This window comes from Fistularia commersonii, chromosome 12, assembly GCF_037954325.1.
Source record: "Fistularia commersonii isolate RoL2024-O1a breed Wild chromosome 12, RoL_Fcom_v1.0, whole genome shotgun sequence".
Taxonomy (NCBI): domain Eukaryota; kingdom Metazoa; phylum Chordata; class Actinopteri; order Syngnathiformes; family Fistulariidae; genus Fistularia; species Fistularia commersonii.
Window position 1 is genome coordinate 3,103,148 of NC_141295.1, and position 23,566 is coordinate 3,126,713.

The 23,566-nt window shown below is 43.9% G+C and overlaps 2 protein-coding genes across 2 annotated transcripts in view; one reads left to right on the plus strand and one right to left on the minus strand.

The window, feature by feature from the left end:
• Nucleotides 1-3,732, plus strand: part of LOC147228136 (myosin-10) — a 69,274-nt gene extending 65,542 nt beyond the window's left edge. The window contains exon 44 of the mRNA XM_086156370.1: nucleotides 302-3,732. Coding sequence (XP_086012496.1) covers nucleotides 302-446 — 145 coding nt within the window. The 3' untranslated portion in view covers nucleotides 447-3,732. The remainder of the gene's footprint in view (nucleotides 1-301) is intronic.
• LOC147228137 (uncharacterized) lies at nucleotides 3,013-23,435 on the minus strand. The gene is made up of 17 exons (XM_086156371.1): nucleotides 22,873-23,435; nucleotides 21,989-22,105; nucleotides 21,096-21,194; nucleotides 20,134-20,244; nucleotides 19,188-19,291; nucleotides 16,635-17,220; nucleotides 15,984-16,054; nucleotides 15,515-15,644; nucleotides 14,613-14,719; nucleotides 14,201-14,311; nucleotides 12,333-12,476; nucleotides 11,300-11,350; nucleotides 11,129-11,171; nucleotides 8,516-10,045; nucleotides 8,227-8,434; nucleotides 5,952-6,020; nucleotides 3,013-4,703 (listed from the first exon to the last, which is right to left on the minus strand). Exons 1-17 carry the CDS (start codon nucleotides 23,173-23,175, stop codon nucleotides 4,657-4,659), a joined length of 3,831 nt encoding a protein of 1,276 aa, XP_086012497.1. The 5' UTR covers nucleotides 23,176-23,435; the 3' UTR covers nucleotides 3,013-4,656.
• Between the last annotated feature and the right edge of the window lie 131 nt (nucleotides 23,436-23,566).

A 23,566-nucleotide genomic window follows, 5' to 3' on the forward strand; every position in this document is an offset into this window, starting at 1 on the left:
ATGTTTTCTGTAATAAATCGCATTTTCGTAGAAGCTCCACAACTCACTAATTCAGCTTGTTTCAAAAAAAAAAAAAAAAAACGTCGAAGCGTTTGTCGGCAAACCGACTTGAATTATTTTCACAGGAAGCTGGAACCTTCCCGTTTCGCTGACTGTACGTTTTAGTTCTGAAGGGAGTTGTTAGCAAAATCCATGATAACGTAATGTTCATTTTTAGAGGCAGCGAACGGTATCGTTTGCTTGGAAAGCGACATCTCGACGCCACACGGACTTCAGGGTGTATTTGTTTTCCTCCCGGCAGGCGCGGCGGCCCCGTCAGCAGCTTCTCGTCCGGCCGATCGGGCCGCCGCAACCTCAATCTGGACGGCGCCTCCGTCGACCTCTCGGACGACGACGCCGACAGCCGCACCGGCGACTACAACGAGACGCAAGCCAACGCCGAATAAACGACGGCCCCGTCCCACCCTTTGCTTTTCCCCCCCACACACCCGCTCTCCACTCCCCACCCCACACACCACCGACCGGGACAGACGACCGGAGCGGGACGCTTCTCGGTCCAAGCGGAGCGCTTTTTTTCGGCAGGGAAACTCCACCGCCCTCCCCCGACGTGCTCCAGGCGAACGGACATACTGTATACACCTCTCCGGTAAACCGCTAGTCCCGGCGTCCCCGACACCCTCCTCCCATCAGGCCTGAATTTTGCTCAGCTTCCATTCATTTTATTTTTTGTTGACCAACAATGCATTCTGTAGGTACAAAGTGCTTTTAATCCACAGGAGGACAGCGGAATGTGGGGCTATGCGGTTGTTTCTCTCACTCTGACGGCGTTACAGATGTTTTAAGTTACCCATTCCCGCCCCCCGTTCCACCCTCTTTCCAGTTCTCATCCCCGTAAAGCTAAAGCCCTTCTCCTGTTGGGTCCCGACTGGAACAAACCGCAGCAACGGCTAACATCTCGGGAATAGAAAAAAAAAAAAAAAAAAAAAACGTACAGGGACTCTAAATCATATTTACTGTGAAGAAGAAGAAGAAGAAGAAGAAAACAAAAGTTGTTTTATTTCTGTTGCTTCTTCTCAACCCTTTTATTATAACTGGAGTTTTAAACCGAGGTTCAGCCACTGAGAACAAGAGCAGGGAGGGTTTTGTATGTTTTGCCCTGAAAAATACATCCGAGCCGCAAACGATGCTGGAAAACAAATGGAAACGCAGTGTATTTTAAACTGGAAATATTAAGGCAAATTTTTGAAAAAAGTTACTGGAAGCACTACGGTGATATTTTGGCTTTTGTATTTCATATGACACTAAAGTGGCAGCCGCAAGAATGCGGTTTGATCAGGAAGTCACTACATTTTACCTTCTGCTTTGGGTCCCATGTTGCTCATAATGTACGATGAAACAAGTCCTGAAATTCAAATGGGAGGTTGTGACCCAATGATTCCTAGAGAATGTGTTTGTGCAACATGAACCAAGTTTGTTTTGCCGTTACCTCTTATTTTATATTTTATTTTGTTTTCTTGCCATGTACAACAGCAATCTCACCTGAACACGGGTTTATTTTTTTTCCCCCCCAATTACAAAAAAAAAAAATTCAACAGATGGTACTAGAATTAACCCAGATGTGAATGAATGAATGAATCTTTGAGACACTTTGAAATTCCAGTGTTTTCCTCTCAAAGGTCACCTGGTCTTCCTCCTTCAGACTCCTGAATATATGAAGAAGATGGACCTACCGGGACCGCTTGGATTGTGTGACATAAAAAAAAAAAAAAAAAGACTGCATGAAGCACTTGTATTTGCAAGTCACTTGCTTCTCTTCCACCCTCTCCATTCCTTAGAAATTCCGCCGAAAGTATTTTAGCACTCCGAACGAAGGCTCTGCTTGAAGCACAGCAGCCGAAGGACCACTGGTGTGGTTAAAAAAAAAACAACCTGTTTGTAAGACAGTGGTCGGTGGAAGAACCCTCCCGACTTTCAAAACTTAACAGTATGTTTCTTTAAAAGTGCCTTAGACACTAAATAAGAACATAAAGTGGACAAGGATTTCGTTAATAACATGAACTCGACAGATCCAAACCGGTACAAAGAGAAGATGTGATACACTTACTCTTTAATTTTTTTTTTTTCTTGTGCATTTTGCTGTGCTTCATATCATATCTGACGTGTACTTCTATTGTTCATTATCAGCTCCTAGCTACAAGTGTTTGGTTCTAAGTCAGTATTACACGATTGTTGAAAGCCGCGCGAGAACCAAACTTCCCAAAATAAAGATGTTCTCCCCTCTAACCATTCTGACGTTATTTTTGGAGCTGACGCTTAGGATTTCATTTGGTTGGAAGCTTTAACATCCACAGGTAGTTACTACTCATTTGTCTTTTTATTATTACTCATCTGGCTGTTGACAACCAGGCATTTTACTGCAAAATACCCCCATTGTTATTTCTTGTATACCGATATTTCTAGACAGTAATATGTTTGTTTTTGTAAACAAAACAAAAAAAATAAATAAAGAATTCATTGTAGCTGTGACACTGCTCCGGTTGGTTTGTGAGGCCTCGTCCACCTTGCTAATTTTACGGAGGGTATTTTTCCTCGCGTTAAGATGTATCCTGCTGTTTACGTTTCAGTGTACGGGTACAAAACTAACGGAGTAACACAGACTTTCTAAAACGCCAGCGCTGGCTGGCTGAGCCAATGTCTATATTTTTTAACAGGAATTGTAACTCTACCAATAGCATTTACTTCGGACTTTAACAAGTCAATTTGTGAATAAAAACAATCGGAAATTATCGGAAAGAATTCTCAAAAAAAACTGAGCGCTGAGGATATCTGGCTATTAAAAAAAAAAAAATCAGATATCAAGTTAAATATCATTTTATTATTTAGTTTTTTCCAGGCCACCCTTTAATATTTTCCTCACTGTGTAGGAGCTGATGGGCTGGAGGAAAGCACAGAATTTCTATTTGTTAGTGATGAAGTATAACAAGAGAGAAAGAGCAGACGCACACAGGATCACCGCAGTCATTATGAAAACCAACTTGTTTTTAATTTCTTATTTGACACACAAAAATAATCTACAAAAGACCAAATTAAGTAACCACGAAATGTCAATTGTTTTTAATCCTCCCACACGGTTTATGTCACCCGCTGCTCCGGTCACATGACTTCACGATGACATCTCCCGACACTTGTTGACACTCATTGGTTTTACATTTTGGGTCAAATGTAAAAAGAATCACGCTTCGACTGGCGCACCCCATCCAAGAGAGCTACGGAACAATCTTTGGCATCGTTCTCGGTGCGGCCGGCCACTCACTCGTACACAACGGGGGAATTAGGTGGAGGATCGGGGGGGGGTCTAGTCAGGAGGCCAGCGAGAGAGACTCAAGGAAGAACAGTTTCTTGTTAACAGAGGTATTCAATGGAGGGAAGGAATCTCTAAGACCGGGGTCCGGGGGGGTCGGGGGGGTCTACAAACATTCACACCTCCAGAAATGCACTGACAAGTTGAGTAGAAGTTGAAAGCCAAGCAACGACTTGCACTTTTGCATTGAGCGTTATACAGTCCTGCATAGATCTTTTTCATACTTTTTTTTCAATACAAACTAAGGCGTTGTGTTATATTAAGTTGGTTTGAGTCAATAAGCAGAGAAAGTAAATAGAAAAAAAAAATCTCGAAAAAAAAAATCTTGAAAACAAAAAAAAAAAAAAATCTTGAAAAAAAAAAAAAAAAGGAAATTCAAGTAGGCTACAATCTCGACGTTTCTCCCCTCTCTCACAGGGGGCGCCTCTCCGGAGCCCAAAACAATTTCAAGCCTTTTTTTTTTTTTTTGTTTGTTTGTTTGTTTGTTGTTTTCCCAGAAAAGGTCCAGTGTGATTAAACAGCACCAAAACACACTGAGCGAGAGAGGGCCCTCGGGCTTAGACTCCTCATTGTGAAATGGGGGGGAAATACCCATTCATACAGAATTATCTGGAAAGAGATTAACAGTATATTGTGTTTCTTTTTCTGTACATACACATTCAGCTCAACCTCTTGGAACACGCACACACACACCAACATGTTTTTGTCCCTGTGTAAATTACAAATAATTTATCAATATCGATTTAAGCTACTACTTAACAGTCATTAGTGGGAGCAGAGGTGACCAACAATAAAATTCTACGGACACGACGATTCCCACATCTGAGACAAAAGACAGAAAAATAAAAATTACTCAATCTATTTTTCTTTTTTTCTTTTTTTCTTTTTTGTACTGAAAGAACAGAGTCCTGTTACTCCACATCTGCTTAAATACAAATTATATTACGTAGCGTCGCGCTACTCTCATCTGTACCACTGCCTCGCTCACACTCACTCCACAGTGATCAAGGTCGGTCATATGTAAACATGTTGACGAGAAAAAAAAAAAAAAAAAAAAGGAAAAAAGAAAAAGTGTTCTCATCATCCGCAACCTCTTGTTCTCAATACCCGATTAATTAGAAAATACAGTTCGGCTAATTCTTCAGTGACGATTCTGCTTTAGGTCCGTTTTAAAAGAAGCACTGGAGTCCTGCCCCCTCATACCACATCTCCATGTCAAGTCAGTCAAGGTGAAGATTCCTATTGGTGGGCGCGTCCGGGACGCCGTGGCGTCAGCCTCCCCGCGCAGTTATTGGTCAGTGGGATTTCCTCTTCACGTCTCCACCCTGGCTTTGGTTCGCATCTGCCCGAGAGAAAATGCAAGACCCGTGACTTACCGTGCCATTAATACGGTTTAACTGCCGTCCTAATTCAGCCGCGTCGGCATTTACGGACACTTATTGATCGGGTGACCTCGATGAAAGTGAGGATATCCGGACGGGTTCGACTAAAGAAGGAAAACGCCGCAAAAGTCCCGGATCGGCTGAGCGACAATTGGGGAAAATGACGAGTAGAAAATCCATTGACCCTCGTGCGATCTTAAAATTGCGTTTACTCCCCTCTTTGTACCCTAGTGGTGTACAGCCCACATGGAAACATAAACAAAAAAAGAAGTATGGCTTTTTCTAATTATGGGGTCTCTTTAGGAAAAGTCATAAGATTTTAAGCTGGAAAAAAATAGGTTAAGGTGTTTTTTCTACAGCTAAACATGGTAGTGGGTCACTTTTGACCCGCAAGACAACACAAGGGTTAAAATCTACTCATTTTAAGTACGATTTGAATTCGGGTCTGGTGGATTCCAAACTTCACATAAATTGCGGGGGAAAATTCCTCGAGTAAATAAACTACGAAGAAAAAGACTCGCGATATAATCTCAATCAGAAATGTAGGGAAAGTCTGCTAAATAACCCCCCAAAATTTGGAAAAGGCTTAAAAACGTCAATACGTTTTCCCCAAATTCAGCCCAAAACAAAGTAAAATAGAAAACAGAATTCAATTCATCAGTTCATTTAATCATTTAACCCTTGTGTTGTCTTGCGGGTCAAAAGTGACCCACTACCATGTTTAGCTGTAGAAAAAACACCTTAACCTATTTTTTTCCAGCTTGAAATTTCATGACTTTTCCTAAAGAGACCCCATAATTAGAAAAAGCCATACTTCTTTTTTTTGTTTATGTTTCCATGTGGGCTGCACACCACGACGGGTCATTTTTGACCCGTAGGACACAATTCTAAGATCGCACGAGGGTTAAAGATAAATTCTCTGCTCAACAGCACGTGAAATCGGCGTAAGGAAAAGGCTATTACGAAAGAGAAATAAATGACGGCAAGAATTCGGTTGCATTCTTTCAACCGGACGCTTCTATTCACACTTTGTTTCCCCTCAACGAAGGCTTTAACTTGTACGGTCCAGCTGCCGCTCCCAGATGCTTAAAGCCCAGGTGTGTTTCCTGTGCGTTGACTGACGCCAAACTTCCCGAGCGAACGGGGGCGGCGCAGGTGACGACAAAGACGGATGGGGAGGGTCGGACAGGACGACGAGAACGGATTACCTGAGAAAGCAAGCTGCAAGTGAGGAGGTAGGGCAGCCTGCGACCCTGACTGGAGACTCTTATACAGATCTGAGGAGAGACGGAGGGAGGGGATGGACAGATGAGGACGACGACGACAAAAAGGTATGATTATGGACGAGGAGGAGGGGGCGGAAGTAAAGTAGGAGCGCGAAAAGGTGGAGAGACGGATCCGAACGAAGGGGGGGGGGGGAAAATGAGAACATATAAAGTGTGTATCGAAACGTGTTAGTGACATGCACACACACACACACACACACACAAAAAACATGTAAACTGCTACTTCATCAAGCAGAAGGGAGTTCAATGCGGCCGGACCGGTTAGAGGCAGATACACGTGTGGGAAAATTTAACTGAAAACGAATTCTTCAATTTTTAAATGGTAATTATAAATTGTAGTATTGTCTTTCAGAGGGAGATGTTTTTTTTTAAGGGGATAAGAACAACTTTATTTATCCCGAAGGAAATTGTTGTGCCAGAGTTTCAAGTAAAATATATCAAGAATAACTAATAGTAGGAAATTGTATAAACAGTATTAAAAAAAAGGGGGGGGGGGTAAAAAATACAAATAAAACTATAAAGTGTCTAAGTAACAAGTCAAGGCTATAAAGGTCTTAAGTACAAAGAAGAACTTTGTTTTTTTTTTTTTTAAATTGAATTTTTAAATGGTAATTACAAATTGTAGTACAGTATTGTCTTTCAGAGGGAGATGTTTTTTTTTAAGGATAAGAACAACTTTATTTATCCCAAAGATAATTGTTGTGCCAGAGTTTCAAGTAAAATATATCAAGAATAACTAATAGTAGGAAACTGTATAAACACTATTAAAAAAAAAAGGGGGGGGGGGGTAAAAAATACAAATAAAACTATAAAGTGTCTAAGTAACAAGTCAAGGCTATAAAGGTCTTAAGTACAAAGAACTTTGTTTTGTTTTTTTTAAATTGAATTTTTAAATGGTAATTACAAATTGTAGTACAGTATTGCCTTTCAGAGGGAGATGTTTTTTTTTTTAAGGGGATAAGAACAACTTTATTTATCCCGAAGGAAATTGCTGTGCCAGAGTTTCAAGTAAAATACATCAATAATAACTAATAGTCGGAAATTGTATAAACAGTATAAAAAAAAAATATTTACAAATAAAATACATTTATTATTTACAAATAAAATACATTTTATTGTATTTCATATTTTTATACAAATAAAAATAAAAAATACAAATAAAACTATAAAGTGTCTAAGTAACAAGTCAAGGCTATAAAGGTCTTTAGTACAAAGAAGAACTTTGTTTTTTTTTTTTTTTAAATTGAAAAAATAAATAAGTAAAGCCAAACACCGGAGTACTGAGCAGGAGATTTGGACACTTTGGGGGAAACAATTTTTACGGCTTGGAATTTGGTTCGACGTTTTGTTTCTAATTAAATCGATCCAAACTGAGGAAAAACACACCTCGGGTTGGGCGAAGTTAAAAAAGTGTTCGAATGACATTGTTTGGTCTTGCGCACCCTCTGGAGGCAGCACACACACCTCGGCAGGAGTCCCAGCAGCCGGGCAACATCTTTGCTCTCCCGCTGACATATTTTCAAAGGAGGCCGCGAAAAAAAAAGAGATAAAACTGATATACTCTTGTTTTTTTTTGGGTTTGTTTTGTTTTCTTCAAGAGCCTCCCTTCATTTTGATATCGTAATTACCGCTTTTGCCAGACATTAACAAAATATTAACAAGAACATCAGCATGAAATAACACCCCGAAAAATACTAGAGAGTATCCGGATTTTTTTTTTTTTTTTTTTTTTAGATGTTTTCAACTGGCTAGGATTGTGTGAAAATGGACTGAAATTGTGTGGAAGCCTTGTTTTGTAAAAAAACATCTAAGTGAAAGGAGGTCCCTTCCATCGCTGGGACTGTGATGCTGAAATCAAACATTTCATTTTTCCGCTTTCAGAGAGATTTCAGCACGAGGAAAAACATTGTTTTAAAGCTTCGGACTCGCTTTCATCCGCTCGATTGCTATTTTCGATGATGATGATGATTCGGGCGTCGGAATAAGTTGTTTTTTTTTTTTCTTCAGAACCCCGGAGGAAGTCTCCGGCGTACCAGAACTGGATTTTTTCCCAATCGAACTGGAAATGTTTTGGTGAAATATGTGTGTTAAACCTCTGCGCAGTACTTCAGTACAGTGATTTTTTTTTTTTTTTCCCCCAGTTTAGAAAGATGCAAAATTAAATATTACGTTTTATCCTTCCTTCCAACATACTCACCCATTAGGTCACTCTGTGCTAGGGGGTATCCTGAGTTGGAGCTGGAGGAGGAGCCCATGCCGGCGGCCCCCGGCGCTCCAGGAGGGCTGAAATTGAGCAACGGCGGGAACTGGAAGGGCAGCGACACGGGCACCAAACCCCCCAACATCCCAAATCCTAGAGGAAGAGCGGAGGAGGTGCCCAGAATAGGGGTGCCTGCTGTTGACACCTGCAGCGGGGGGAAAAACAAGAGACGTGCGGTCGGTTTTGGCTTTTCGTCGGCACCTTTCGCTTTGAGGCGTTCCCGCACCTTTGAGAGGTGTGACGTTGTGGAGGACGTGGCCAAAGTTCCTGAAGCCGCCCAACCGTTCCCCGCCTTGGAGTTCTGGTTGGCCCCCGCTATAACCCTCTGCCTCTGCCCGTGATTGGCCGAGGCGGAAGACAGGGTGGTTTTGTCTGAGAGGCTGCAGGAGGCGGCGGCGGCGGCGGCGGCGACCCCCCCCTTGCTGTTGCTGTTGGAGCCGTTGCCGCTGTTGCTCATGGTCGACGGAGACTTCTGAGCTCCGGCGAAGCCGCAAGCCCCCTGCGTCGGCTTCACCTGCACGCCGCCCGACACGCTGAACGGCGGGCGGAAGGTTTTGGGGGTTTTGGGCGAGTACTGGTGCTGCTGCTGCTGCTGCTGCTGACCGGGGATCATCTGATGGGGGAGCGGGTGCGACGGCGAGGACGACGGCGAGGGGGAAGAAGACGGGGGCGGCGTCGGCGCCGGGGGGCGCGGGGTCAGCTTTATGATGGGCGAGGAGTTGCTGCTGTGGGGGGACTTGGTGAGGGTGGCCTGCATGGGCGTGATGAAGTTGGGCTGGGAGTGGTGGGTGTGAGATTTGCTTTGCGGGGAGTGTGTGGTTTGAGAGGTGGGGGACGGCGAGGAGGAAACCGGAGAGGGAGGGCAGAAGGACTGCAGGCCCGGGTGGGAGGTAGAGTTGGAACGGGATTGGGAGGAAGGGGAAGAAGAAGGGTTGACGCCGCCGCCGCCGTTGCTGCTGCCGCCGCCGCCGCCGCCGCCGCCGCCGGATTTGGCGGCGCTCTTCGCCGGCCCCTGGGGGGCTCCCATCGTTCCCAGAATCCCCGCCGGGGTGACGAAGCCCTTCTGATGGGGGGGCAACAGAGGAGACGCGGTGGAGGGAGGGCGTTGCTTCGGAGGCGACGGGGAAGGGTGCGGGCGCATCTTGCCGCTCCCGCCCATTATGGAGCTCGGCCTGTGATTCGACGTCGCCATGGTAACGTGTCTCTGATTCTGGGTTTGGCTCAGAGCGGCCGATCCCTTGATCAAGCCGTAGGAGCCGTCGGCGGTCCTGGAGGCCAGCGACAGGCCGGCGGCCTGCACGCGCACCATGGAGGACGCGGCGGGAGACGAGGAAGAGGAGGTAGAAGAGGAGCTCGGTTGCATCGTCGTCGGCGGCGGGTTCCCGGCGGCCGTCATCACTTTAGACAGGGAATGTTGCTGCGTCGCGGATGTGACCAAAGCGGGGAGCTGAGAGGCAGACGGGTAGTGGGGGGCGACCGGGGGAGGAGAGGAGGTCGGGATTTGTAAAGGCGGAGGCGACAGGGGGCTGTCGGAGGGGCCGATGCCCTTGGACGCGTTGCTGAGGAGGGCCAGAGCGTGGGAGATGGAGTCCAGGGAGGGAGCGGTCAGGTCCTCGTCCAGAGAGTCCGACAGGCAGATGGGCTCTGACGGGGAGGAGGGGGGAGGCTGGCGGTTTGAGGTCGGCGCGGATGTGGAAGTGGACAGAGACGACGCGGAGGTCACGCTGACGGGGGGTTTGTGGATCCACAGACCCTCCTAAAGAAAGAACCAGACGAAAGGATTTACAAGAGAGGGGTTCCATGATACGCGGAGACGCTGAAAAAATGGCGAGATATACACCGCTCCAAAAAATAGAGGGATTATTTTTAAACAGAAAATAGTTCTGCTTTTAATTGTAACACTTAAATATTCACCTGGGACCTTATCAGTCATAGTTGATGGAAGACTTAAATGGCCAAATAAAGAAAAGAAAATGTCAAAAATGCTACTTTTACCGGAAATTAACATTCATACACCGAATTAAACATGCTGGAAATAAATTAAAAGACAAAAGTTTTGACATATACACTGCTCAAAAAAATAGAGGGATTATTTTTAAAACAGAAAATAGTTCTGCTTTTAATTGTAACACTTAAATATTCACCTGGGACCTTATCAGTCATAGTTGATGGAAGACTTAAATGGCCAAATAAAGAAAAGAAAATGTCAAAAATGCTACTTTTACCGGAAATTAACATTCATACACCGAATTAAACATGCTGGAAATAAATTAAAAGACAAAAGTTTTGACATATACACTGCTCCAAAAAATAAAGGGAACACTTAAAAAACACATCCTAGATCTAAATGAATGAAATATTCTTATGAAATACTTTGCTCTTTACACAGTTGAATGTGCTGACAACAAAATCACACAAAAACGATCAATGGAAATCAATTGTATCAACCCATGGAGGTCTGGATTAGGAATCACACTCCAAATTAAAGTGTAAAAACAAACTCCAGGCGGATCCAACTTTGATGTAATGTCCTTAAAACAAGTCAAAATGAATCCGTGTTGCTTCCTGAGTGGACACTATGATTTCACACAAGTGTGATTGACTTGGAGTTACATTGTGTTGTTCAAGTGTTCCCTTTATTTATTTTGAGCGGTATATTTTGAGCTTTTTTTCGGTTTGAAGAAGGGGATTCTGTCCTCGGGCAGCGTCAAAATACGACACAAGAAGCCGAGATGTATTAACGACGACAGGAGACAGTTTCTTGCATTCTTAAATTCATGACGTAATGACATTAGACGGACAAAAAAAGGGAGAGACGCCTTTCCGAGCCGTCGCTCACCTTGGCTTTGGCCTTGGGTCCGGGCACCATTCTCCTCTTGACTCTGTGCAGAGAAACGGCGGTAAACATTTAGCCTTTTTTTTTTTTTTTTTTTTTTTTGATTGACATTCTGCACTCAACCTCTATTGCAGAGCCAAAAAAGCAGAAGAAGTATGTGAGGTAAATACTTACAGGTTTCCAGTGAGGTGACCGTGAACAGCAAGACTCTCCTTGAACAGAATCCTGAGGAGAGGAGACAGTGTTAGTGCTGGAGGACGAGGAAAGCCGGATTAAAGTCCGGTTACATTTCTCACGCAATTCTTCACGCTTTTTTTTTTTTTTTTTTTTTTTAATAACACCGCTTACTGCAGTCATGAGAACATTGCTATCGTGGAACGAGAATTATCCAGCTATATCTAATAAATCACGACAGATCTGAGATAATAAGGGGAGAAAAAGATCGGGCTCCTGAGAGAAAGGCTTATTTCTCAACTTTCCTTTTTTTTTTTCTATTTCAGGCGGTGATCTTTGTTAGAGGTTCAAGAACCAGTTTGAGCATCAAGGTTTTAGAAAAATATACCAAATCTGGAAATTCTAAACTTACCAAAAAAAAAGTTACAAATTGATAGACTTATACAGGATCAGCCGCTTGTTATGGTAAAACAAGCAGAACCAAAAAATAGGGCACAGAAACATCGGCTTCGGGATTAACCTGGTGTTCGTTTAAGTGAAACTGAAAGTTTTGAAAAACAGCCCCCTTTTGAGCGTCTTAAGCGTTCCGTAAATCGAACCTAACGTTTTCCACATTGGATCGAATCGTCTTTTTCGATAAACGCGTGGAGCTTGTAATGGCTGTCTTTGCAAGTGCGCACTTTACATAAAAGTGTGGCCAGAAAATTGATCCTGTTCATTAATAGGAACTTAGCTGCGGCGGTAAAGCTGAATTAAACATTTAAAAAAAAAAAAAAAAAAACAAGTGTTTTCATTTGTGGTAATTACTGGTCTACATTGATGTATGAAATGCATTAGTGTAAGATGATCACGGATTTACTGACTGCATAAATGGCAAACCTGATAAAACAAAGGTATCGGTCTCTGCTTGAGGAATTCTCAGTGATTTTCCTAACAGCGAGAAGGAATTCCTTCAACCTTAATTACATACAAGGCCTATATGAGGACACAGACACACACTAATACATGCACACACACACACACAGAAACAGACCTGGACTGCATCCAGCCCTTGGGCCATAGTGGTTTGACCTCATTCTCTAAGAAGGCCTTGAGGTAGTCCTCCACCGACAGAGAGCACTGGCTCTCCATCTCGTAGCAGCTCAGCTTCACTCGCACCAGGCTGCACAGCAGGTTCCTGTCCGGGCACAAACTGTTCAACACGACTTCGACTTTAAAATGGAAGTCAAGCTACCGGTGCAAAGTGCATGAAAACTGAGGACGCGAGGACGTGAAGGTGTTGCCTTTTCCCTCCGTGAAACGACGACGGTGAACGTATACAGCAAAAGGCGTACGAGCGAATGTCAACGAATCCATTTAAACCTACTCCGTGAAGGCTCTAAACATATTTTTTCCCGCTGTGGGTTTTAGGTGATAGAAACAAAGAGAGGGAGACAGAAAATAAGCAGAAAATAATCTCATCCTCATTTCAGGTCATATTTTCTCTCCTTCTCCGAAACTGTAGACGATCGATCTGAAACATTTAGTTATCAAGCAGGACAATGTCAGTGGAGATAAGCAGGAACTATAAAGACAAAAACTACAAATTATCAGATCTTTTTTTCCTGGATTAAAGCTGGGGATTAAGATCGGCTACCAAATTATTTAGTAGAAGAATTAATAAAGTCAACTCTTATTTATACTTCCATCATATAAGTGGATTTGATGTTCCAGACTTAATGCAATTGCGGCAGCAAAAGCATTTGTAAGTTTTCTTATAACTGCGGGGCGGCGCAGTGGTTAGCGCTTCTCACGAGTAGACCTCTCCGTGTGGAGTTTGCATGTTGTCTACGTGAGTTTTCTCCGGGTTCTCTGGTTTCCTCCCACAGTCCAAAAATACGAAGCAGGTTAATTGGAAAAAAGTGGGAAAATTGCCCCGAATGAGTGAGTGAATGCTTCTATGTATGTATGTATGTATGCTGTATTTTCCACACTATAAGGCGCATTGGATTATAAGGCGCACCTTCATTGAATGGCCTGTTTTAAAACTGTTTTCATATATAGGGCGCACCGCATTATAAGGCGCATAGAATAGCAGCTACAGTAGCGGCTGGGGTTGCGTTATGCATCCACTAGATGAAGCTGCGCTAAAGGGAATGTCAACAAAACAGTCAGATAGGTCAGTCAGTCAAACTTCATTGATAGAACACAAACAAACGTTTTGACAACTCCGTTCACTCCCAAAACAAGTCAGTGCTCTTACCGGTATTTGCGCCGCCTTCGTTGAAAACAATGTTTTGCCGACTCCGTTTGTCATAGTTCAAAGCGTTTCATAAAACGAAAGCACCGAGAAGGGCCGCCTCTAAATTCACCGATGTTCATGTCGCTAGCTAGCGCTCTTGCCTTCATTCGAATAGCGACTGTAGAGACGCTTCTACTTGCCGCTCTCTGTTCGACAACCCACTGTTCAGGTTTGTCCTCCAACTGTGGCCGTCTCGCTTTGTTCCCTCGGAAACTCTGTTTAGTCTTCTTTAGTCGTCGTAGGTCATCTTGTCGCTTCCTCCACTTCCGCACCATTGATTAATTTATGTTGAATTCTCTCCCTGCTGCTCCCGTATTCTACTACCCGGCTGATCGCCTTGAGTTTGAACTCTGCGTCGTAAGCGTGTCTCTTGAAAGGTGCCATTTTGGGGTTTTAATAACAAACACAAAGTGGTGTGGGACTGGAATTCCCCTATACCGTTTTTACCGCTGCTACTTCGGCGACGCTCCCTGACTACCGTAGCCGTAATGAACCGATATTGATCCATATATAAGGCGCTTCGGAATATAAGGCGCACTGTCGGTTTTTGAGAATAACCGGGATACAAATGAGAGTTCTCCTTTTAGCACATTTTTATACCGCCTCCCCGGTTTCCTCACCTGAGCTTATCGTCCCAAATGAACTTCTTCCGAGGTCCCATCACCCTTTTCCCAGGTTTCTCCTCATCCTCTTCCTCTGATCCGTTCTTATCACCCTCCTCTGACTGCTGCCTGCAAGAAGCAAGAAAAGGAGTTCAAACACAGAGTAAACATGCAATAAAATCAATAAATAATACACTGTCTCTAGAGTCTTATTGAATGTTGAAATTCTTAATTATGGTAGCAAAACTAGAGGACCGAGGTGCTGAAACTGAAATGGACCTTTGTTTGTTTGACGATTTCAGTAATGAACTTCGATAACTGCAAACAAAAGCCTTATTGTCACCACTGAAATAGGAAACATTTCCAAAATACCAGAATGAAAAGCACTCTTCCCCCCCCCCCCCATTTTAAATCAGGGGGACCTCCTTACTTCGCGACCTTGGCCATACAGTCCATGTTGTATCTGGCTATCTGCTCCGGCATCACGCTGCACACCGCCAGCTTCAGCTTCAGAAGCGGCGTCCGCAACCTGTCATCCTGTAAAGAGAGAAAACAAAGAAAAGGAGCGAGGAAAGAGATGGAGAGCGAGCGCAGAGCAGAGGAGGCAGGGAGCATTAGACGCACAACATAAAGGCGGAGGACAGAACAGGAAAATAAGGAGAGGGAAGTAGAGGAGATAAAAGTTCGCGGTGAGGGGCGGAATATGTTGATGTATTTTGTCAACAATGCTTCTTTAATGGTCCGTGAAAAAAAAAAAAAAAAAAAGACATTTAGAGGCCTGTTCTCAGTGGCGGCCCTCGGTGAACTCGCACGCCTACGCCGAAAACCCTGCGCTCGACAACTGAAGCGGAGAAGTTGGCGACGAAAAAAAAGGCAGGAATAATGTGCAAACTAAAGGATCGGTATAGAAACTTTAGACTGCGGGAGCTGAAAGAAGCAGCTTAAGCGCCAGGGGACATCACACAGCTATAAGTAAACACCGCTTCCCTCATGTACTGTTATAAGCAGCTACTTTTTGTGTTCACAGATGAGCGGGTGTGGAGCCACGGGGGATCCTGAAGTCGTGGGTACTTGGGGAAGTAGCAGACACTTGAGAAAGACGGGCACTGACAATAACGTTTGAAATTTTGCAAAACAGGCGATTACTAGGTGAGACGCTCAAGACGACGAAACGCGCGCTTTTACGAATGAGGGAAAACGCGGATCGTTTCGCACCGGAATACTCTGGAGCGTGTTTCACGCATTCTCGGATGAAAAGATGCGCGGCGGACGAGATTCAAAGGATATCGTTCCGCTATGCGGTTCTCTCGGTTCTGTCTGGATCTCACTCACCTGGATGTTGAGGCTGAGTTTCTTCAGCCGTTTGAGGAGGGCTTCTTTGTTACACGGCACAAACGCCTCCATGTGTGAGTAGATTTCTGAGCGCACCTGGGGAGGCTGCTCCTGGACCTGCAGCTCAATACTGACGGCGGAGAAAGAGAGTCAAGGTTGTGGAATACAGACGGGACAGAAGAGCAAAGTGGTGGTGGATGGCGGGTGGGGAAGGGAAGATGGTAGAAAAAAAAAACACAGACAGACACCCACGAGGCGGGGATGAAAATATGTCAAGTTTAAGGAGAAAGTGGTGGAAATAGTCAGCATGTCATTACATTAACGGAGACAATGAGAAAGGGAGAAAACAAAGCTCTTGACACGGGAGGGGCGTCGAGGGAAATTGCTGAAAATGAGCGATAAAGACTGAAAGGGAGAGGAGAGTGAGCTGGGATTTGCAGGATGGTGATTTAAAAGGTGTCCTACTCACTCTTGAAGAATATTATTCATGTCCAGTGTGAAAAATTTCTTCCTGCCCTCCTGATCGAACTGCCGCGAGGCCTGTGGAAGAGAAAGGGTTTGAGTCAGCATTCCGACACTGTTCCATACCAAACAAATTCATATCTCCGAGGACCCGGCACTGCTCCTCTTGCCTTGACAAGACTACTTTTGCAGGGCTCTCGCATTTAATGGCTTCGAGCAAATGCCTTTAGCTAATGCTCAATAACTAGCTGTATCCGTTGGCAGAGGCCAAAAATGACAGCGCTTCGACTCCTTCAGTCTTTTCATTTTCACCTCTCTATCCTTCAATTGCATCATCCTTCTCACTTCACTTTTTACAACATCTTGAAATAAAAAAAAAAAAAAAAAAAAAAAAAAAGGATTTCTCTGCCGCTGTTTCGGGTGGCTTTGGGATATAAAGTGTAGAATATAGGTGCTTTGTCGAAGGGCTCTAGTAATGCTCTCCCGTTTCGGCCAAATTAAAAACCAGTCGAGTCGAGCTGGGAAGCCATGCTGTTTACAGGACTTAACAATAAAACATTTTGAGACAGTCTGCTGTCTAATTGACGTCTGTTCAACCTGAGAAAAGAGGCTTTGCGGGTAATTGCAACCACCCACAAACGGACTCCGTCTGACTCACCGATCGCAGGTCCTCTATGCGTTTAATAAGAGGAGCAGGTAGTCCATCGGGCAGCGGAGGAGGAGAAAAAAGTCCACTGGAAGACCCCGGGCCTTGCCCTTGGCCTCCGCCTCCTCCTCCTCCTCCTCCTCCTCCTCCTCCTCCTCCTCCGGCTTTATTCGCTGGGACACCGACTCCCAGGATGCCATTTTCTCTGGCAGATGACACAGAATGGTGCTGGTCGGTGTCCAGCACACTGAAATCTAAGTCGCCTAAGAGATCCTGAAGCTCCTTCTCAGTGGCCGATCCCAGCAGCGACATCACGGCGGGGTCTGAGGAGAGGTCGGCCAGCGAGAGGTCGCTGGCGGCTGCGTTGCCTTGCGGTTGGGTGGGGTTTGAGGCTATTAGATGGTTTTTTGAGTCGGCTGATTGGGGCTTGGCAACGGCGCCGCCTGCCAGACCCAGGTGGGAGACATTGGGATTTAGTTTCCTCATCTCCTCCTTTTCCCGAGTGAAGCGACGGAGCATGGCGGCCAAATATAGAGAGTCCTTCATCAGCTTCTTCCTTTTCTTCTTCTCTGGTCGGTGGAGGTTGACAGCGGTCACTCTGTTGGAGGAGAAGACGCACAAAAGCAAAATGTAAATGTGTGTACTACACGTGTAAAAAGAAAAGTCAGACTGAACTGGAAATTAGTACATTTCATTTGGGGGGGGGGGGGGGGGGGGGGTTGACACACTGGCCCGGGACCGTAGTGTTTATTGTGTCATAGAGAAGCCTCTAAATACCAGGGCAAAATCAGTGAAAAATATTGAAAAAAGTCCTTTTAAATCTGGTATCAACAGAAGTATGCACTATGTTTTTCTCTGTTGGCATACAACTCTTGTCATCTATTGGACAAAAGTCAGCTCTGGTAGCTCTGAAAATTTCCCATGGAGGAAATACAAAATGCAAATTTCAGAGTATTTTCCTTTCAGTTGAATAACAGGAGCAGCACTTTTCAGCCAAGCAATACGTTGATATTGAATATTATAGTGTGATTTGGATGCTATGGGATTTTTTTCATGTTGATACTTCTTTCTTTCTCTAATGTGCTCAGCTTATACACTTGATTTCCTCTAAAAAAATGCAATGCATGGCATCTAAAAAGTAGCAGAACAGAACTTGCAGGAAGAAAAAAAAAAAAAGCTTTAAATCGGGGAAGGTATCTGAAAAAACTGAATTCAAATACTAGACATTTCCCAGGTACCAGAAGTGGTGTACCTGAAATTGATTTTCAATACCCGAGCAAATTTTTTTCAGTCCACTTCGGCAAATTAGATTAATTTTTTTTTTTTAACATTTTTCAAACACTAATTGCATCAGTCTTAGTCATGTTATGCTAGGGACCAACGTAAGATAATGCCCTGACACAATTCCCCAATTGTAGAAATAAACTCGACTTTGAACGACTCAATTTTGAACAAATGTCAAAATGCGTTTGGAAAGTACTCCATTAATTTTGAAATGAAATCTGACACAAATTTGTTTTTGTTGCTTATCACAGGTAAAGAAACAATTATAGCGCACTAATTTGATTAAATGCATTTATAATTTTTTGCACTATCTAGCTGATGCTGCTTAAGAAATAGCCCGTTCATCAGTTTCAATGCCTTTTCAGTTGCAGCACTTTACTTGCTCTGAAAATCTGTTTCTTTCTGCATTTATGAGAGGCTAATTTTCAGCGAGCACCAGACAGAGGACGACACGCACGATTGAAAACAAAAGCTAGAGAATGAGTGAAACCGTGGCTACAACTGCCATTTTTCACTGGTACACGGAGGCGGCAACGGTTTCTGAAAAAGACGCCTCGGAAATGCGGGAAGATTATAAGGGATTAACCTGCAGTCTGCGTCGAAAGATCTGACACGCACACACTCACACATTCAGATATATAACATCATCAGTTTCATAATGGCACAATAGCTGCTGCTATTTTTGGAAGTTGTTTTCATGTAAGAGTATTTGGCCTATCTGAGCGTGGATAATGCGGCGTTTTCTAGAAGGTGGCTGGCTTGTCACAGCAACTAGGAGCAAGTCAGCGTCAGCATCCCTGCCTCACGATAAATGAATGAGAGAGTCTTCACAAAAGAGGCGATGCATAATGACACCTAGGGTGGCCGATTATTAGCGAGGTAAAGAGTAGACAAATGCGTCATCGCATATTCGCCGTCGGCAACGAATCCTCGGGTGTCCAAAAGCTGTCCTTTTATGCCCGGAAGCGAAACATGTTCATTTTCCAAATGGCATCTGTGTATCTTTGACATTTTATAATGTGGTGTGTTTTCAAGAGCCTGGCTTAATTGCTCTCTTGATGAAGTGGGAGGTTAAGAGTTAGACTGCTGCTGAGCAGATGTGTGGCCCCCTGACAAGAATGCAGAAAGAGACTTGGCAACAGGTTTACTTAGTTAGGCGTATGACCTGTTTGGTCTCTGTATTTATTTACATCTAAGAATTCCAAATACAAAAGAGGTTTAGTTTTGTTAATTGGCAAATGAAAAAATAAAGACAGCACACTGCGCTACAGTGATACCCACCCTTGCTTCGGCACTTTGTTCTTCTTCAGGTTCTTCTCTTCCAGGTTATTGGCCTCCTTCTTTTTCCTCTTTTTGATAACCTGCTCCATGTCTTCGTTCGGCTTCTGAAACACAAGCAGAGACGCCTGTCGGATTTAACGGATCTCGCTCTTCCACAGTTTGCATATTGGATGTCCTGTTTTCGTGCTCCTGTGTTATTAATGATTCCTGACCTGTCATCCACAATCTCTTCAGAAGACAAGACGCTGGACAATCTCAAAAGTGACACAGAAATAAATATGAAAAATGTACATATTTGCCTCCATATGCCTCCATATTACCAATTACCATTGTCGTGTACAGTCTTAACCTTGTACATTTTTAACATACATTTTAAAGCCACAACAACTTGGTTACACATAAAACATACAATGATTATCATTGACAATATATACTTGCCGCGGAAGATTTGTTTTTCAACGCTAAAGTTCCTATAACAGGGAATCGTAAGGCATTTAATGTTTGGCTTCAGAGTCGACGTTTCTTGTTTTCTCTAACACTTCGGATACTTCACTTCAGTCTACCTACCAAGATCACTCTCTAATCTGATTGCAGGACTTCCAAGGTTCCCCTAGTCTTTTCCAGAAACTATTTTCAAGGTCCTTTTCAGGACACTCTCAGTGACAACCTAGCTGCTGTGACGGGTGGGGATGCCGTCCAAAAGCCAATATATTTCTCTCTGAGGACATGCGGTAAAGTCTACCTTCATCTAGGTTATGTGGACTAAAATAGTAATCAGGTAAAAGAAATATATGTTGCAAAATACTGATAGAGAAATAGGTTTAAATGCATTTTTTAGAAAAAAAACATAACGGTCTGGGCTTTTTTTTTTTGTTTTCAAGAGTTTTGAAAAAAGAAAAAAAAAAAACAGGATAAATGTGTGATGTACATGTTCAGTCAGTCTCACCTTGTCCTCCTCTCCCTCAGAGTCTGAGGCAGCTCTGAACTGCAATGTGCCCGTGTTGATGTAAAATCCCCCCAGCTTTGTGGTCAGAGAGGCGGGCACCAGCTCATCATACTGAGGAAAAAAATAAAGTAATGGTTTCTTGCATGAGATTACAGGAGTGCAGTAAATAATAAATCCTCTTACACAACAAAATATAGATGCTGTCGCCCGATTTCAAAAACACATTGAACGTATAATAATGTTTTATTAACCCCTCACAGAGCAGCCCATGCCATGTATTACTGATGATCAGGGAAAATGAAAGACTTCTGCAGCAAAAATAAATACCGGTAAATCAAATATAAAAATATATATATATATAAATAGATAAAAATCACTGAAAAAAACAATCTCTCCTGGCCAAAGATGATTCATTTTTATATTAGGGAGCACTTTGAAGCAGAATAGAAGGTCAAACAGGATTTAACAATATAAAAGTGAGGGGAAGACACAATCGTATCACATAAACAAACACCTATCCTATAATAGTATAGGATCCATACAAATAGCATAAACGCCGATATTAAAATCAGTTACACTGATGTTCTATGAATGCCGAGAAGAAAATGGAAAAATGATACCATAATACCACGTGTGGATGACAACACAGCACACGGAAATAACACGGAAGATTTCAGATCGTACTGTGAAGCTGGTCGTAAGAGACAACAAATGTCTATCATTTTACCACCCACTGTGCCAAAACACAGATCTCGGGAATGAAATATTAAACTACGGAGGACTAATGTCCAGCTCACCCAAACGCACCGACATAATGGCCGGTACAACAGACGGCAAAGAACAGCAAAGCTTGGAGACGGGACAATATGGGATGTTTGAAAAGAGTCATTGTGAGATGTTGGATATGAATGAAGGGGTCTCCGAGATAAAATCTAAGAGGAAATGATGCGAAGGATACTTACGGCTTCTGAGTTGTCAATAAAGGGGTCGGACTCGTCGTACCCGAAGCCTATATCGATCAAATCTTGCATTCTGTCCTTCCTCTTCTTCCCTGTGTTGCCCTGGAAAATATAAGCAATTCCAATCCAATGATAAGATTTTGACTTCAATGCAGTTTATTCTAATCCTTGTGTATAAAAAGATGGTCATAAGTTGAGAAAGGTTCCTCTGGTGACAATGTATTTGTCTGCTCCCTCTCTTCCGAAAACGCAAATGCAACGCGGCATGGGAGAACCAAGGCTGAAGCACAGGCTGAACTTGTTTTTACTGCTTCAGTGTTATAAAAGATATACATCAGCCAGTGAATTAATAGAAGTACCGGAAATGTGTCTTGGCTGACAGAGGAGCTTTTTGTCCATGACAGATGTTGGATGTCAGAAACTGCTGACAAATCTACTTTTCAAACGCATCTCAGGACAATGCTTTCTATTTGGAAAACAAATACGAGCCTACATCATAAAAAAGATGTATTGAATGTACTCATATGATGAATGAGTGTAGGAAAATATTCCATGATTTATATTAGCCTTAAAAACCCATAATCACACATTTAAAAGACTGAATGAAATTGCCTGCTATGTATATTTACATGAAAACTCAAATCAGGAAAAAAAAAAAAGCTTTACATATGCATGACATTTACATTCTCAATTGTAAGTGTTTCCCGATAGCTTAAATGTCTTCTAATGTTTACAAACTAGTAATATTGAAGTTACAAACACAGAAAAAGTGTTACATTTGCCTGTTTGGGAAAAACCTGAAAACAAATCAGATTTGAAAGGCCGGCATTGGGAAATTATTTGGACTTTATATGATCGGACAACACTCCAAGAGGAAGCTTAAAGAAACAACTCACATATTTATTCTCAAACTTCTTGGCCAGGGCCTCCACCTGGAGCCGTTCTCTCTCCTCATCATTGAAGGGGTCATTGGGATTGGTGACGGGAGTCAGACTTGGGGGTTTAGTCTTGACCTGGAACAAAGATTAGAAATGTTGATTTATCAAAGGGGGATATTGAACAGAATTGAATTTGAAACTCCGTTGGCTTCATTCTGCTGCAGGCAAGAGAATCCCACTCATTACAAACACAGATTTGAAATAACGAAAAAAAAAAAAAAAAAAAACACGCATGTAAGAAATACTAGATCGCAGTGAGGTTTGCAAACTTTTCCCCACTCGTTTTAAAAACCTAACTCACGGCACTAACCGAATGGTTTTAAAAAAAAAAAAAAAAGTGCACAGAAGCAAAGTGTTTTGGATCCTGCAACTGACATTTGCCTCGCTTCCCAAGCTACGTCCTGATCCCTCCATCAGCAATGCTCTCTCATCGATCACCCGCAGCCACCGGGCCAAACTGCATGTGGCATTTCCAAGTGCTGTAATGGCTGTGTGACTGTTGCTGGGCAAGTCTGTGTGCTCGGGACACACAGGTAGCGGCAGGAGATAAGCTTTATCTCGTCATGTGCGAGGGGAAGAGGATGGTCCTCGCTTAAATGCTACGATCTGTCAGCTAGCTGCTGAAGTTGGAAAGCGTCGGCGGTACAAGTATCCAAAGCCGGGGTTGTCTTTTGTGTGGAGTCGCACTAATGGTCACTTTCAACCACGCTAGTCCACCGGAGGACAAGGTGCACTTCCCCCCCGTTGTTTAGCCAAGACAAGTCCACACAAACACTCGGAAAGAGCGATAAAATTCACTCCGGCTCCCGTGTCGTCCTACCCGGCTATGTTAGTTAACCTACCTGGTGATTCTGGATGAGTTCTCCGTAATTAAACTCGGCGGAGGAGCGATCGTCAGGCTCCGACAGGGACAGGTTCAGCCGCACCGTCGCCCTCTTCTCGGCTCCAACCTTGTCCCTTTCGCCGGTTTTGCCTAAACGACCGTTGCTGGCAGCACCTCCTGCTCCGGTCGCCGCCTCCACTTCCCCGGCTCTACCGAAGTTGAAGTCGGCCTCATCCTCCAGGCGCCGTTTCCTCGATTCCGCGGCTGCCCCAGCCGCGAAGGCCGAGAGGGTGACAAATTGCACTTTTCTCGGTTCGGCCATTTGGATGTGCTGCCCGCCTGCCTGAACCTCGCTCCGGACAGACAGCGACAGCGAGGAGAAGAGCTACTTCGCGAAAGTACTCCAAATTGGTGGCTTGAAGAAGGTTTCGCGGAGCCCCGACGGCTGCTCAGTGCCTACACGGATGTAAAGGCCTCCCCCGCACCATACAAAATGAATTCCAGGGGATGCGACGGTCGGGGAAAAGTTGTTTTTTCGGCCGCTACTTGCATCCTCAATCTGCTATGGGACCGAGACATTCACAGGAGCCATCTTGGGTTTCGGGAGTAAATAAAATATCAGAAGAGAGGGGTCGCTGCGCCTGCGCGCGCACACACACCGGAAGCACCGTGACTCGGGGGTGACGTCACGTCCAATCAGCGCTTGCCCCGAC

Bases quoted from the DNA above. Each gene is read 5' to 3' on its own strand.
- LOC147228137 (XM_086156371.1), bottom strand. From the start codon at position 23,175: ATGGCCGAACCGAGAAAAGTGCAATTTGTCACCCTCTCGGCCTTCGCG. The intron at 22,106-22,872 runs GTAGGTTAACTA...TCTTTGTTCCAG, and splicing joins AACTCATCCAGAATCACCAG to GTCAAGACTAAACCCCCAAG. The intron at 19,292-20,133 runs GTGAGACTGACT...CTTGTGTTTCAG, and splicing joins CTGAGGGAGAGGAGGACAAG to AAGCCGAACGAAGACATGGA.